Genomic DNA, 17,522 nt, shown 5'->3' on the forward strand with positions numbered 1-17,522 from the left:
AGGAGAATGACAACAGAGCGTGTAGAGGCATTACGGCAACTTCCAAAACCTCTAACAGTTACAGGAATGCGGAAGGTGATGGGACTTTTCAACTATTGTCGTCAGTACGTACCTGATTTTGCTAGCATCACTAGCCCTCTCATCGATTTGTACAAGGGAGGAAAGCCTGGAGTGGAACAGATAAACTGGACACCGGAAGCTGAGGAAGCATTTACTTCTATGAAAGAAAAACTGACTTCAGCCCCAGCCTTGGGACTTCCCGATGGACGATTACCATTTCATTTGTGGACCAGGGTGGGAGATGAGACGTACTCAGCAGTACTGTGTCAAAAACCAGGTGATCGATACAGACCAGTTGGATACTTTTCCACAAAGATTCCTGTCACAATGATTGGTCAACCACGATGTGTACAAGCTCTTGATGGTGCCACATGGGCAGTGGATGCTGTGGAAAATCTGATAGGAGCACAAACTATCATATTGCACACTCCACACAGTATAGTGACGTTGTTGAATAACACAAACATCAAGACCATAACTGACGCAAGGAGAGCAAAATGGGAAGCAACTTTGTTGAACAAGGATTTGAGAGTGGAAATCATCAGAGACACATCCCTTAACCCTGCAACAATGATGCTAGAACCATATGAGGGAACACCACACGAGTGTGAAAAACAAGTAGAAGAAGAAAGTCTTGGTCCTGTTAATCCAATACCTCTTGTAAATCCAGACAAGGAGTTATGGGTCGATGGATCCAGTTACTATGTTGATGGAAAACGACATACTGGATGGGCTGTAGTGGAAGTTGATGGAACTGTTGTGAAGAAAGGAGCTCTTTCTGGGCAATTTTCAGCACAAGTAGCTGAGCTCATGGCGCTCACGGAAGCTCTTGAACTATCGGAAGGAGATCGAGTCAACATCTACACAGATAGTCGTTATGCTTTTGGCGTGGTCCATGATTACCTTGCCCTGTGGAAAAGACGTGGACTTATCACCAGCAGTGGGAGCGAAATACAACATGCTTCCATAATTCGTCGCTTGATTGCAGCATGTCACTTACCCAGAGAAGCAGCCGTCATCAAAGTAAAATCACATCAATCTGACAAGTCCAAAGAAAGTCAAGGGAACACGGCAGCAGATGCAGCAGCTAGAGAAGCAGCTCTACTCACTCTTACTCCGGTTACCATGGTACAGGAAAACAGCAAAGATAATCCTGAGCTCCATCTTCTGTCATATCAAACAGAGACAGATGAAGAGAAAGAACAATGGATAAAAGCAGGAGCGAAAGAAGATGATCAAGGTATCTGGAGAATTCCAACAGGACAAGTGGTGATGCCTATCGGAACAAGAAGAGAACTAATGCAGCTGTATCATGGAAAAGTGCATGCTGGAGCAAAAGCAATGAAAGCTCAAATCAGCGAGACGTGGTGGTGGCCACGAATGATGAGAGACATTGATGATTACTCCAGGAGATGCTTAATCTGCCTGAAAGCAAATGTGGGAAAATCTGTAAAGGTGCGAATGTCACATGCACCCAGACCAACAGGTCCATGGACAAACCTCCAAATCGATTTCACAGGACCATTATCACCCAGTGGAGGGTACCAATACATTCTAGTAATCATGGACAGATTTACTAGGTGGGTGGAAGCATTCCCCACGAAAACTTGCACTGCTGAAGCGGCAGCACGAGTAATGGTGGAAGAAGTTTTTCCTCGCTGGGGTCTTCCATATGAACTTGATTCTGACAATGGAACTCACTTCACTGGAAAACTGATGAAGGAAGCAATGAAATTGATGGGGATTAAACAGAAATTCCACATTCCCTACCGGCCACAAAGTTCCGGACTGGTAGAGAGGATGAACAGATCGTTGAAAACCGCTCTTACCAAAGCCATTCTGCAAACTGGCCAAGGTTGGCATAAGTTGTTACCTGCTATTCTGTGGAACCTGAGAGCAACTCCAAACAGAGTAACAGGACTAACTCCTTTTGAACTGATGACTGGAAGAGCAATGGTTCTACCTCCTGATGCTCCGCCACCTGCGGAAACAGGAGGAGATTCTACTTTGTTCCAAGAGAAGTTACGACGCTATCTCACAATGCTGGACAAAGCTACCAAAGACAATAATAAGAAAGTGCGAGAAGCTCAACAGCAATGGGATGAAAAACACACCACTACTGACATTCCACACATTCCCGAGTTAGGCAGTTTTGTTATGGTCAAACGAATTTCTAGGAAAGGGTTAGAGCCTAGATGGGAGGGACCATATGAGATACTCTTAACAACTGATACAAGTGTTTGTCTTAAAGGGAAGGGTGTAGGAACAGATAGATGGTACCATTGGTCACAAGTTAAACCTTGCTTAGTGAATGAACAAAATGATGATGGTTTATGGCCTGAGATTGAGCAATGTTCATCCATTAACTTTAAAGATTGGGATCAAAGAAGTGATGATTAATTATTTTTCTGCTTCCATTTCAGGAATCAATTCCATTGACATTGATTAGAGATGGTCGCAAGTTATTCTGTTAAATTGGTTGTTACTAACCAAATGGATAGAACTGAGAATGGGAAATACGGTGTGAAATAGGAGATTTTACACATGCTACAAAACACAACCTCACAAACATTCAACACCCGCTTACTGATTTTCAACTCCAAGGGATAGGATCCTTTAACATCAACGTTTATTTTCGTTTATTATTTTGGAGCCGGGAACTTGAGGAGTATTTAACGAGTCAAGGCACCGGCAGAAGATTTATTAGTTTTTTCTTTTTCTTAGATGATTGGGGTTCATTTTAAATGCTTACACATAGACGTTAAATGACACATAGTATGCGGGGACATAACATGGGTTGGGGTTCTTTGTTGTTTGTTATTTGTTTTCTTTTCTTTTCTTTTCTGTTTCCATTCTTTTGTCCTTCTATGTCTATGTCTTGGTCTGTTATTTCTTCTCCTCACTATCATTTCAATAGGTTGGCCACCTGGGGATGATGGTGGAACTGACGGCCGTAGTTCCAGAGGAGGGATTGAAGACTTACATCTCATATTTTTAATGTTGTTTTTAGTATTATTATTATATTTTTTATTAATATTCATAATCAGAAGTATTATGTATCTGTTTTATACTTTTATACTTTTTATATACGTTCATAATCATTTGTAATCATTGTGTTTTATGAATCATACTGTTCACATACCGTTTTGAATGCATATATGAGTGAGAGAGACTTTGGGAGATTCTGGAGAGTGTGTGTCTTGGAGTGGAATGTATGCAGTGTTTTTTTCTACCAGCATAATATATACATCCTATGCTATGTTAATGGAAACCACATGTTTCAGCCTATATGAACTGAAGTTCTTTTTTAGGCAGAGAGAGAGAAACTGACTGAGATGCAATGAAGATCTGTTGCTGATCCGCTCTCTCCCTTATGTCTTATATAAAATGGTAAAATAAATTAGATATCTTGGCAAAATCATTGGTGTCTGTTTCTATGAAATCAATTAACAAGGGGAAGCACGATTTTTAAATCTACAGTCTCGGTCTTGTCTCGGTCTCGGTCTCGGTCTTGTCTCGGTCTCGGTCTCGGTCTCGGTCTCGGTCTCGGTCTCGGTCTCGGTCTTGTCTCGGTCTCGGTCTCGGTCTTGGTCTTGGTCTTGGTCTTGGTCTTGGTCTTGGTCTTGGTCTTGTTCTTGTTCTTGTCTTGGTCTCGGTCTTGTGTAGGTCTCGCTGTCTCAGACCGACATAGTGGTCGGGGGATTTAGTAATACAATACTACAAAATCCACAACGACACAACGTTCGATAATGCAACATTATTATTATTTCGCAATCAAATTTTGCTAACTGCGTCGGGCTGAAACTAGCAAAAAACACTTGTCGCGCTTGGCGCTGCATTACGCCGGATGTAAGATAGCGCTCAAATTCTTCTGTAAAGCACATCTAGAGAAGACAAGTGTCATTATTCAGCTCAAGTCAGTTCAGTGTTGGTTCAGTTCATTTCAATTACTGTGTAAAATGAATCAGTTATGAAATGAGTTAAACTCCACTGTAAAGCACATCTACAAAAGACAATAGCGTCATTATTCAGCTCAAGTCAGTTCAGTAACAGTGTCAAAATTCCTTAATTATGAAACTAATTTGATTCAGTTATAAAGAAGACAAAACTGTCGGTCCATATTCAGACGTCACAGTCTGTGGCACAAGAGTTTTGCATGAACAAACTGGGAGATAATCTCATTCTGGATTGCGTCGCTCATCCAATCATCTTTCACCCACTCTCTTTCCAGATCGTGGGCACAGTGTGTTTCAACATAAGCTTGAACGGCATCAACAAGAACCACTTTAATTTTGCTCTGTTTATCACACAAAGTGATGGTGTTGCTTCAGAAGATTTGGATTAAACCACTGGCCCTTTTTGGAGATGTATGATGTCACGTGAACATGGTTAATGATAAACGTTCACTTTTGAGGAAAACAAGTGAGTGCATGTTTTGATACTAGATCTGTTTGTAGAGACAGGTGTGTGTGTGTGTGTAAAGGCCAATGTAGGGCCGTCTGTGAGCGTCTGTCAGATTACTTTTTGTGGTGTGTTCCTCATGTTGTCTATAGTTCGACCGATTTAGAGAGATCACTCCGATTGGTTGTTCAGCTTAGCGAATGAGTCAGTTATCAGTCAGTTAGATTATCATTACCTGCTGACATCAGGAGCTTTTGCACCGGAGGAACCTTTTCCTAGAACTAATGGCGGAAGTACGCGCACTTTTTTGGCGGTCAAACACGTGAACTGGGAACGATTTCAGTTCTAGAAACTCTTTTAAAGGAACTAATTTAGCTTCTGCTTCAGAGTCGGTCTAAACCAGCACAATGGGAACTACCAGTGACTTAAGTGTAAGCTGATGGGCCGAACGCACGCAAAACACCGGCACCCACCATTTAAAAAAAAATCAGTATACACACATGTTATAGCCTATATATTTACTCCACAAATGAACTCTACGAACATGGGAAACAGTGATTCTTCTCAGCTACGAACACTGAGCACCAACCAAACGGCAAACGCTAATACTTTTTCTTTATATAACAGTTCTATCTAATAGCGCATAAGACAGGACTGTTAGACAGATTGTAAACTAATGAACGCGGAGCGCCGTCAAAATATAAGTCACAACAACAAGCTTGGCTTACGTCACTTCTGAGATCCTTCTGGAAATGTTAATTTACTGCCCTGGGAACCACCCTGGAGGCTAGTTCCTAACTAAGTTCAAGTACTCGATGCGAATGCCCCTAGATAGTTATTTCTTTACACGCAGGCGCAGAACGCACATGCTAGTTGCCAGTCGGCAGTCGGCTGTAGTCTTTGCGGTTTGTTTAAATGCAGCTTTTTGGCATTCGTTGCCGCTAGTTTTTTGACATCAGCTTGGTGTGTCACTGCCTTAAAGGCATAGGTGTAATTTGCGGGTTGGACGGGTGGGACATGTCCCCGCCACTTTTTCTCAGGATCGATATTGTCCCCCACCACTTTTTGAAACATTATGAGGCACGGATGTAGCCTACCTAATACAAATAAATAAAACATCTCCAGTTAACTAGCAGAGCATTCATGTACAGTGGGTAGAACAAGTATTTGATACACTGCCGATTTTGCAGGTTTTCCCACTTACAAAGCATGTAGAAGTCTGTCATTTTTATCATAGGTACTCTTCAACTGTGAGAGACGGAATCAAAAACAAAAATCCAGAAAAACACAATGTATGATTTTGAAATAATTAACTTGCATTTTATTGCATTACATAAGTATTTGATACATCTGAAAAGCAGAACTTAATTAACATCTGATTTAGCAGCCCCCCCCACCCCCCACCCCCCACACACACCTGTCCCATCCACTTTTTAAAATAAACTTACGCCTTGTAAATTATCCTTCCGGTTGATACCTGGTTATTTTGCTCTGTGTTATAGAATAGCCAGCAAAATATATATATATATGGTTGGAAGTCTGAGATATAATATTCCACATAGATTGGAACACAGAATTAGTCCAATAGGCTTTCATTGAGATCTCACACCTGCTATTATTTATTTCTCTGCTCTCCATTCACATGAAAGAGAAGGTGTGTGTTGATCACAGATGCTTTTATCAGCCTTTGAATCAGCTTTCACTCTTTTTCATTAATTTTTTCCTTTCCTCTTTTGCTTTATGCCTCTCTTCACCTTTGTTTCCCATCGTTCTGTCTGTTTGTTCGTTCCGGTCGTGTCTTTCACTGCAGCTGTGCCATGTGCCAGATCCGTTTAAGTGTGTGTGTGTGTGTGTTGGATATGAATTAGGGCCACGGTTCTCAAATTGACCCAAAATAGGTTGCAAGTTTTGCCATATATAGCCACAGACAGCAGGGAAAAAGCAATGCCAAAAGTAAATAAAAAAGGTAAGCTAGCCATATAATCTATACCAAATAAACTGACCAATCAACTTTTCAAAGTGAGGATGAAAAACGGCCCAAACTTTTTGCCATTGACGTCAAAATCAATCCGTCACAGATTATTCACAGTTGTGTGATGTCCTCTCATTCTTTGAAAACTATATGCACAAACATGAGAAAACTCATGCTACATTTGTGCATTATATTTGTGTTCAACAACAAGAAACATGAAGCACAGTTAGCACAGCCTTGGCAGATCCGTCGTGACCCACTGCCTTTCCTGGTTTACGATGAAGTTGTGGCTGTAAAACCCTGATTTCATCCCGGCTGGATTGTGTCCTTCTATAGACAGAAGTGTGTTTGCCTGCCACCGAACCAATATTTGTTTATTTTATTATTAAACTTTGTGAATGTTAAAAAATAGATAAATTAACAAGTGCAAAATTAAAGGCGTCGTTCTCTCATGGCCCTCGTCCTCGTCCTGCTCGCCACACCTATAGATTGCATTGTTATATATTTTATTGACAACTCATCAATTAAAGCTACAATATGTAAGAATTTTGTAATAAAATATCGGTATATTTCGGTAGAATGAAATGTCCTCATTCCTTTATATCCGCGGGACTCGCGTGTGGCGCTGATATCTGTCTCTCATTAGCACTCGAGCCCTGCTGTACACCACAGTTATGATAAAAACATCAATGTATTCACTCATCCATAAACATTATTAGATCCATCGGCTTGATGACAAGATCCATAATTCCGCTTATTCACTGCGTCATCAACCTACGCCTTTGTTATTGTAAGAGGTTAACTGACAAAAAACGGCACGTTTTTTGGGCTGGATGATATATATAGCATTAATATAAGTGATCACATGGATTTAAACCTACCTATATTGTATTTATATAAAGCAAATTTGCTTTATGTATTTCCCCGGCGTTGAAATCAGGCTCATATAAAATGTCAGGGAACATGATTCCTGCTGCGTGTCAATATCACTGGATCTCTGATTCTTTGGTAAGTTGTAAATAACACTATATCGAGCATAACCTTTAGTTTACACTGTCACTCCTTCGCTTTACTGGCGTTTTCGCAGTTTCCCCTGTTAAATCCAGTCAGGCATCCGCTCTTCTGCCGCTCGGCTGACGTCAATGCATTCCCTGTATAGGTGTGGGAAACCTGTACTATGGTTTGTACATATTTGTGTGATTTAATAAACTCATAGCCAGTGTTGAGTCACATTGTGTCAGGCATACGTCTGTGTGTCCGTTTGACACGGTGATGCTCTTGTGCGATATAAGAGGAAATGATGAGGCTTCGTGAATCATACAGACACACACACACACACACACACACAAACACGCTCTGACACCGTCAAGAGAGCAGCTGGATCAACGGCCATGTGGCGACTCACGGGAAATGTCATCTAACTGTCATTTCCTTCCATACACGTTTCATTTCATTGCTGTGTAATGATGCCACTGCTGTCGGTGTCCTACAGCACAAACACAGTGTGCTCTCAGTGATCAGTTACTCTTTTATTCTTTATTCCCCGCGCTTTTGCAGACAACAATCTTGAGGAAAAATAGGTTGTATTCAACTGACACTGTATGTATACTTCGTATTCAGTAATAAATGTTGCAACCATTCTAATATGAGTCATTTACAGGGAAAAGGGGAGGAAAAAGCATGCATGCATTAAACAAAAGAGTAAGAAGATGATATACAGTATATTACAAGACTGTTCCCTTAGATGAGTTACTTTAATCTTGTAATGTTATGACTTTATTCTCATAAATTGCCTATCATGAAATTATAGTTTAATTATCCTAAAACAACACAAAGTACACAACAAATGGCAAAAGCAGCTAATTCGTTTTTGTATTTTTAGTTTAGTTTTTATTATTTTTGGTCAGTTTCCACATTATGATTGTTATTTTTCATTTCCCCCCTTTTTATAATTTGTTTTATTTGACTTTTTCTGGCATATTTTTACTGTACTTGTTATTTCAGCTTTTATATTCTTTAAAGATGATTATCAATAACTTAAAACATAACTTTGGTTTTATGCTGTTATTTCTTAATGCAGTTATTAATGCGTTTACCCAACTGGACCTTATTGAAATTAAGGTTGTCTGTGGTCAACACACTAGTTTACTTGAACTAAAGGGACTTAAATGTCTCTTTTAATAGTTATTTTGTTGTAATATAGTAATTTGAGTGGTCATATATAATATTAATGGCATAGAAAACAATGCAAGGCATGTTAGATCACCATTAGAGGTGCTGTGAGAATTGTAAAGTTCCCAGCATGCAAATGCCGTAATTTCACCGTCTAGGTTAACTATAGACCCGATATAGTCCGGCTATGAGTAACACACTTCTAGACAAAAATAACCTTGAGTTTGGTTACACGTCGTTTTTGCCAAAATAACTTGTGAGCTGTATGATATTCCATCATGTAAGCAAAGTCAACAGTGATTACAAGGTGTTTAGTTTCATTTCTTCACTCATTTCATTTCTTTGTTATCTAATTGATGACGAGTCTTGGGCTCTGGTTTCGATGTCTATAAAATGTTCACTGAAAGCCCACATCTTGCCTTGTTTTAGCCCAGACGTCAGGGCTGTGTTTGGACGGCTATTAGACGTCGTTTAAACGCAAAACTGCCTGCTGGGAAACTTCCTACTCAAGTATTGTTTTGTATATCCTTGCTGGATGTCTTTGGAAGAAGCTCTTACAGTATCACTGAAGTGTCAGTTGATCTTTTTATATAATGAGTATGTGTTATTTGGCTGGCTCTTCCAAGGATATCACATGATGGACAATGATGTCCTGAACCTAATTTAACACAACGGTTCCCTGTCCTTTCCACGAATGCCTCTGTGACCTCTGTGAGGAATTCAGATAATGCCACAGTCTCCGCAGAGCTCTAGAGAAAACACTGCCAAATAATGGACGTGCATGTTGACTTTTTGCTCAAAATTTGTCCAGAAATATGACATGCTGATTATTTCACACATAATTAAAAAAACTAAACAGATTTGCTAGTAGATATCTCGTGTACTTGCTACTCTTCAAAACACTATCCAGTATTTGATTCCACTAAACTGACCAAGAATGAGAAAGTGCTTTCCAATTTTGGAAGACATTTTTGGCAAACACTTTCCAAACACGCTGGAAGCGCTTGACCAATCACAACACACTGATCCAGCCGACCAATCAGAGCACCGTGTGCTTTTCAGAAGGAGGGGCTTCATAGAGACAGGGATTAAAGTGTGTGTTTCCCGTACAGCAACGCAACTTGCTGCTTCACTACCATGCATCGTTGGAGAAATCCACTAGTGAGTCACGACTGTTTCCCGAAAACATATTGTCGCAAATTGGTCGTTCAACAGCGTTGGTTTATGATGTCACGCACGTGTGGAGAAATAACTACTTTTAATGAAACTGTTTGAGATCGAACTAACGCTAGATGTTTTGGTATAAATGATAGACATGGCATCTGAGGACTATTCCTAATTTTTCTCAGTTATTTTGCTTCATTTCCAGATTCACTCATAGTCTCGTTCTTACGCACTAGAGCTCGTTCACACATGCGCACTCTTCAAACACTACACTTTAAATCTCTTGACAAACTAAAAGACGTAAATGACATTTGTATGTATTCTAAATAAAAGACACAGACTGCACTGAATGTCAGATTGATTATTTGGCTCAACATCAGGATTTATTGAGTCCACATGTCATGCAAACTAGAAACTCTGCTTCTAACCACAGGTGGAGATCTGTCGCTCACACACACAACTCTGCGATGCTGTGTGTGAATGTTCGTTGTAACGATGGTTTCGAGAAACACAGACTCGCTGAACTGCTGATAATGACTGAACTTGTGAACATAGTTGGCTAACGATGCTTTCGGGAAACACAAACCAGAGCGTTACTGACAGACTGGGAAGAGAGGAGCCGCAACATGTGAAAAATAATGTTTTTTGAACATTCAAGCATGAAAACCTGTTCAAAATCAAGACCTTGTATATGGTCTATTTAATGTTTAATGTGTGTTTTAGTGTTTAATGAAGCACAATAGTCTCTGAACAGCAGCATGAGGTCATGAGTAATTCATAAACACGCTGTGTGATGTCCCACGTTTGACACGAGGAGGTTTATGTCCGGGGATTATAGAAACATTGTTTTCTGCAGTCGTTGCTCTGTGACACTCCTGGAGGAGGCTAAAAATAACCCCTGACCGCCCAACGGTTCTTGCGTCATACTGGACACTCAGGGACTATCTTTACCTCACACTGGAGCGCGTGCACACACACGCACGCACGCACGCACGCTCACACACACACACGCACGCACGCTCACACACACACTCGCATGCACGTGCACACACATACACACACCTACTGTCTATCATTAGTGTGTGCGTGATAAGATGGGTAAAAGCATGTAAGCATGTAAGAAATGTTTGTTCATTTTATTATCAGAATTTTTTTGTATTGGTAAACAAATATTGCTAACACTTTATAATAAGTTATTTTATTAATAAATTTATTAACCTACATAGTTCTCACATTCTCACATAAAATCATTATTTCTATGGAAATTCCCCATAAAACATGGAAACCCTACGTGTGTGTGTGTGTGTGTTTTGTGTTTGTAAACATAAAGAACACTGAATTTAAATGCAATTAATGTCCAATAAAAATTTTTTTATTTGATTTCCCATGACCTAATCTAAAGTGAAGATTATTTACTTCTAATAACAATAAACAATTATTTTACTACTGGTTTAAACAGTTCACCATTTATGTGGTTAATAAGTTGTTTACAAAGCATAAAAAATATTATTTAACTATTTTTACGAGCTAATTAAATAATTAATTTAATTACTGTACTGTGATAATGAATGAAAAACTTACTTTTGAATAGCCTATTAATATTTTAATAGTGTAGAGACTACAAATAAACTAATAGTTTTCAAATGATTTGTAAGTACTTTATTATTGTATACTTATTATAAAGAGTTACCCAAATATTATTTAAAATAACTCTTTAACATTATTTTGGGGATTTTGTATGTAAATATTTATGATTACACATTTTAAAGATGTGATTAATCACAGAAACCTGTGCTATTAATTATTATTTTTAATTGATTCGCCGCCCTATTGTCAATTTTACATGCAAATATCTACGGTTAAACAGTTAATATCCAAAAATATATACAGTCAAAAGTTTACAATCCCCTTGCAGAATCTACAAAATGTCAATTTTTTTTGTTTTTTTTTGTACAAAATAAGAGGTATCATAAAAAAATGCATGCTATTTTTTATTTATTACTGTCCTCCTAAAAAAAGCTGTTTCACATAACCGATGTTTAATACAAAATAATAGCTGAATTTATTAAAAATAGCCCTGTTCATATAAGTTTACATACCCTTGAATCATAATACTGTGTGTCTTGGATGACCAATGAATGTTTTGTGATATTCTGTCCCACGTTTGCCCTGATGTTCCTCAGAAAAATCCTCCAGATCCAGAACATTCTTGGGTTTTCCAGCATCTTCTGCATATTTGAACTCTTTCCAGCAGAGACAGATCCATCTTCTCACACTCGAGGGACTCAAACACAACTATTAAAAAAGCTGCAAACTGATTCATTGATGCTCAGGAAAGAAGCACAATGCATTCATCTCATGCTTGAATGTTCAAAAACCATTATTTTTCCCATATTCTTCATTGCTGCAGCTCCTCTCTTCCCAGTCTGCCAGTAACGCTTTGTTTAGTTCCTGTCTTCTAGAAGACCAAAAAAGTACAAATTACCCTGAGCATATTAAAGAAAAACTATACACACATCCATGCATCCTGTTGCCTTCTTGAGCATCAGGGAATGTTTGCAGCTTTTGTAATAGTTGTGTGTGAGCAGTTTACTATTTTCTCAGTGAAAAAAATCATAAAGTAATTACTACAAAGCGTTGTTGGAATATTCAGTTCGGGCGACATCTGATTATTTGTTAATCTTGCCACTGTAAATAATAATTTAGAATAAAAATATTCGAAACCCCTTTGAGTTTGAGTTTAGAGCCTGTTTGTAGCCTGACATTAAAACCAGTGATTAAAAGTTGGCTAATTTGTACGATTTGTCTAAACCCACGTGATGGTTAGGTTTAGGGGCGGAGTCAGGTGTAGGCCATTCGTACAAATTTGTACGATTCATCTAAATCCACGTGATGGTTAGGTTTAGGGGCGGAGCCAGGTGTAGGTCATTCGTACGAATTTGTACGATTTGTCTAAACCCACGTGATGGTTAGGTTTAGGGGCGGAGTCAGGTCTAGGTCATTCGTACGAATTTGTACGATTTGTCTAAACCCACGTGATGGTTAGGTTTAGGGGCGGAGTCAGATGTAGGTCATTCATACGAGTTCGTACGATTTGTCTAAACCCACGTGATGGTTAGGTTTAGGGGCGGAGTCAGGTGTATGTCATTCGTACGAGTTCGTACGATTTGTCTAAACCCACGTGATGGTTAGGTTTAGGGGCGGAGTCAGATGTAGGTCATTCGTACGAGTTCGTACGATTTGTCTAAACCCACGTGATGGTTAGGTTTAGGGGCGGAGTCAGGTGTAGGTCATTCGTACGAGTTCGTACGATTTGTCTAAACCCACGTGATGGTTAGGTTTAGGGGCGGAGTCAGGTGTATGTCATTCGTACGAGTTCGTACGATTTGTCTAAACCCACGTGATGGTTAGGTTTAGGGGCGGAGTCAGGTGTAGGTCATTTGTACGAATTCGTACGATTTGTCTTAACCCACGTGATGGTTAGGTTTAGGGGCGGAGTCAGGTGTAGGTCATTCGTACGAGTTCGTACGATTTTTGTCTAAACCCACGTGATGGTTAGGTTTAGAGGCGGAGTCAGGTGTAGGTCATTCGTACGAATTCGTACAATTTGTCTTAACCCACGTGATGGTTAGGTTTAGGGGCGGAGTCAGGTGTAGGTCATTCGTACGAATTCGTACGATTTGTCTAAACCCACGTGATGGTTAGGTTTAGGGGCGAGTCAGGTCATTCGTACAAGTTGGGCAACTTGTAAAATATGTACGATTTAGCAAAAATCTTTCTAATTTGTACAAGTGAGGTCGTATGAATTTGTACGAATTAGCCACCTCGTAAAATTCATACGAATTGCCGTGAGATCGGGTTGGACATACTGTTTAAACTACTCATGATCACCCTTACACAAATGAATCACATTTTTTTGGCTATTTTTTTTTTATAGAAAGTAATATAGATTGTTTTTTAAAATTGATAAACATGGGCCTATAAGTATGGTAATGAAGAGCCATCAATTGTCATATTATAGTTTTAACAAATGCCACAATTAAAAACTATGGAACTTTTTTTTTACAAGGGCAAAGTACAAAATATTAAAGGATAGTTCACCTAAAAACCTGTTTGGTTACCGACATTCTTCAAAAATATCTTCTTTTGTGTACGACAGAAGAAAGAAACTCGTACAGGTTTGATACAACATGAGGGTGAATAAATGATGACACAATTTTCATTTTTAGGTGAATTATCCCATTTAAGAGCTTTAAAGTCCAGATCTTCATGAATTATGGACCAAGCTAATTTTCTCCACATTGTCTTCTGATCTAATGATGATTGATATTAGAAAAAAAGAAAAAAAAAACTCTTAAAAAGATTTCAACGGGATACTCAGCCTTTGATGGATCTTGTTTTGGTTGTCTACAATTTATAACGCCAGTCCTGCATGGCAGATGTGTTTTATGGTAATGGTTCCTGAGACAGTTTCATTTATTGCTTTCTGACGAATGAATGTATTTCAGGAGAGGGTCTATGAGACTTTAATGAGACTGATGTGCAGACATTAGAACTGACACGTTTGTAACTCGGTCAAGTCTCCCAAAATTGCGAATGCCTTTCAAGGCTTCAACTCTGTGATGAATGTGACGTCTCGGATTCAACTGATCGTTGGAGGACTGAAGGTTTCACACGACCTCGCGTTGGGATCGATCACGTATCTATAGATCAGACGGCTTTCTCTCTGGTCATTATTGCTGAATAGTCAATACTTTTTTTTTTTTTTATAATGTGTAGCATAAAACCTTAGTTTATGAGAACACAACGTGCAGCCTCCCTCAGTAATGACCTCTCAAAAATAAAACAACTTGCAGTTTTTATGCAGCAGGGCTGATGAAATGTGCACACATACCTGTGTGTGTGTGTGTGTGTGTGTGTCTGTGTGTGTGTGTGTGTGTGTGTGTGACAGAGATCTGCTGGCGTATGACATGTGCCTGTTTCTTTTGCGAGCTTTTGATTCACGACTCGGCCGCTTCTAAAAATAACAGCAAGCAGTGCGGGACAGCGGCCTGTCTCGAGAGAGAGAGAGAGAGAGAGAGAGAGAGAGAGAGAGAGAGAGAGAGAGAAAGAGAGAGAGAGAGAGAAGAGTGTGAGAGAGAGAGAGAGAGAGAGAGAGTGTGTGTGACTGCACATGTCCTCTCTCTCTCTCTCTCTCTCTCTCTCTCTCTCTCTTTTCTTCTCTTTCTCTCTCTCTCTCTCTCTCTCTCTCTCTCTCTCTCTCTCTCTCTCTCTCTCTCTCTCTCTCTCTTTCTTTCTCTTTCTCTTTCTCTCTCTCTCTCTCTCTCTCTCTCTCTAGTCATTTTGTTCAGCAGCACAGTCGCGCCTCAGAGCAGCCGCTGACACACACACACTCACACATGCACACACACTCACACACACACACACACACTCACACACACACACACACACACACACACACACACACACACACACACACACACACACACACACACACACACACAGTCTGCAGCAAATGTAATAAAACCGAGGAGAGAGTGAGACAAATCCACACAGAGAGAGAGAGAGAGTGAAAGAAACAGGTAGAAGAAAACAGACACAGAAAAGGGAAGTTGCATATCTAGACAGAAGTAGGAGGAGGCGTTTACCGGACCGGACTGAGGATCGGCACATGTGAGAGAGCGGACAGATGCCTGTATTCAAGGTACACCTGCTTTACAGCTAACAGTGTGTGTGTGTGTGTGTGTGTGTGTGTGTGTGACCGGGAAGACGGGAATACATTACCTTGCTATTTGATCAGTTTTATTGTATTAAATGTGTAGCTGACATCGACATGTATGCGCAGTTTGTTTCACTGAATATCACAATGGGTTTCAGTAAAGATTATACATTTTATATGTATATATATTTTTAAACATAGAGCTTTAGACTTAAAATATGTGGTTTCTTTTTAATTGCTTGAAGTTTTTCTAATGCAGATTTATTTATTTCTAACGCAAGTTTCAATAATTATTTTTGATTTTTAGTTGAATTTAATATGGTTAAGTTGCTTTCTTTTACGGTTTTCTGATGCATATTTTATGTTTACTTCTAAAAATGATAAGCTTCATGTATACGAAAATACGTATATTTTGTGGATATTATTTTGGATTTATTTTCTTTTTAGGAAGTAATATTTTATGATGAGTGATGATCACCATATATATGAAATGTTTAACATGCTCATATTTTATGTGTGTGTGTGTTTTATTGGTTATAAGTGCCGTTTGCTGAGATAAGCAAGTGAAAAATTGTTAAATAAAGTTTCTTGCTGTAGTTTTCACATACAGCAAAGATTACGTGATGATAGATTGCTTTATGAGGTTTATATGACCGGGCAGCCGCTGACTTGTACATTTCCCACAATGCTCTTGTGGCGAGGTAAACTGTAACTATATGAGACAGACGTGTGTGTAAATGTGCAGGAGACTAAGAAAGCGCACTCATTTGAAGAGGACATTTCTCAACTTGTTGTTCTTAAACACTTCCTGTGGTATTACAAAGAAAGTGCTATAAAAGTACAGTAGTTCATGTGATATATTTGAAGTCGTTCAGTAGTTGTTGTGTGAGCAACAAACCCAATAATTACGTCCCTACTGATTCAAAATCTTCCCTTTCGTTGCTTGCACACATTTAAAGATGCCGTGTGTCAGGATGTGTCATGCTAGGTTTCACGTCAGTGATGAGACAAACTCAGTCGATGGTGTTTGCTGTGGTGTGACACGTCCTATTGGAATGCACACAATGACAAATTAGGTTTAAGAGCGGCTTGTGTTGCTTTTTTTTTCATTTCAATTGTTGCACGTCGTAGAATACACATTTACTTTTGTGTTCAATGTAAGAAACCAAAACCCTTGTTTCTTATTTCACACGGGAAGGAGGAACTATAAAGGTGCAAAGCTAGAGATAGGAGGGGAAATGCTAAAATGAGATTAAAGTGAAAATAAAAAACACACAAGTACATTCTTAGACACCAGGCCATTCAGAATTCAGAAAATACTGTCACACTTTAATTTTGCCTCAATAAACTCCTAATTACTGTTTGGTTGTTAAGTTTATGTACTGGGTATGATTATGAGATGTATGGTCATGCAAAGTAAAGCATTAATATGTGCTTTATAAGTACTAACAAACAGCCAATATCATAGTAATATGCAATGTAATAAGCAACTAGTTACTTGTGAGAATTGGACCCTAAACTAAAGTTCTGTTCCTAATATGAACCAAACCATTTGAGTTTAAGTTAATAAATAAACAAATAAATAAATATTTTCATTTTCTGTTTGAATTATTGTCTAGAAACAGTGGATGATAATCAGTGTCTTAAATGCCATTCTTTTAAATCAAATCATATATATATATATGTCATATATAAAGTTCCCCTGAATTCAATAATGTTATCCCTTAAAACTCATCTTTGATCACCAAAATGACATATTTAAAAGTTTTTATCCTTGAAAAAATGTCGTCATGCCTTAAAATATCTTGAATGTAACTCGACACCATTGCCTCATTTAGTATACGCGGTTCTATGAATATGCAAATGAGCCCCGCCTCCACTCACTCACTCCGCTCAGAGATCCACTGGTTGACGATCACACGTTGATCTGATTGGTCAAGGTAGTTTGTGACGTCAGAAACACCAGCGATTTCAAACCGTGTTTTTGAGACTGTCTTTGGTTCACTGCAGTTTTAAGCAGAAAATACTCAGCAA

General features: G+C 39.0%; 1 protein-coding gene across 8 annotated transcripts in view; it reads left to right on the plus strand.

The window, feature by feature from the left end:
• Positions 1 to 17,522, plus strand: part of rgs3a (regulator of G protein signaling 3a) — a 209,406-nt gene that overhangs the window by 103,708 nt on the left and 88,176 nt on the right. The window contains exon 1 of one of the 8 annotated variants that reach the window (XM_079606421.1): positions 15,107 to 15,473. The exons of the other annotated variants lie outside the window; for them this stretch is intronic. Coding sequence (XP_079462547.1) covers positions 15,459 to 15,473 — 15 coding nt within the window. The 5' untranslated portion in view covers positions 15,107 to 15,458. Of the gene's footprint in view, positions 1 to 15,106; positions 15,474 to 17,522 lie in introns of those variants that run through there. 8 annotated transcript variants of the gene reach the window in all.

This window comes from Phoxinus phoxinus (assembly GCF_949152265.1).
Source record: "Phoxinus phoxinus genome assembly, chromosome: 3".
Lineage (NCBI taxonomy): Eukaryota > Metazoa > Chordata > Actinopteri > Cypriniformes > Leuciscidae > Phoxinus > Phoxinus phoxinus.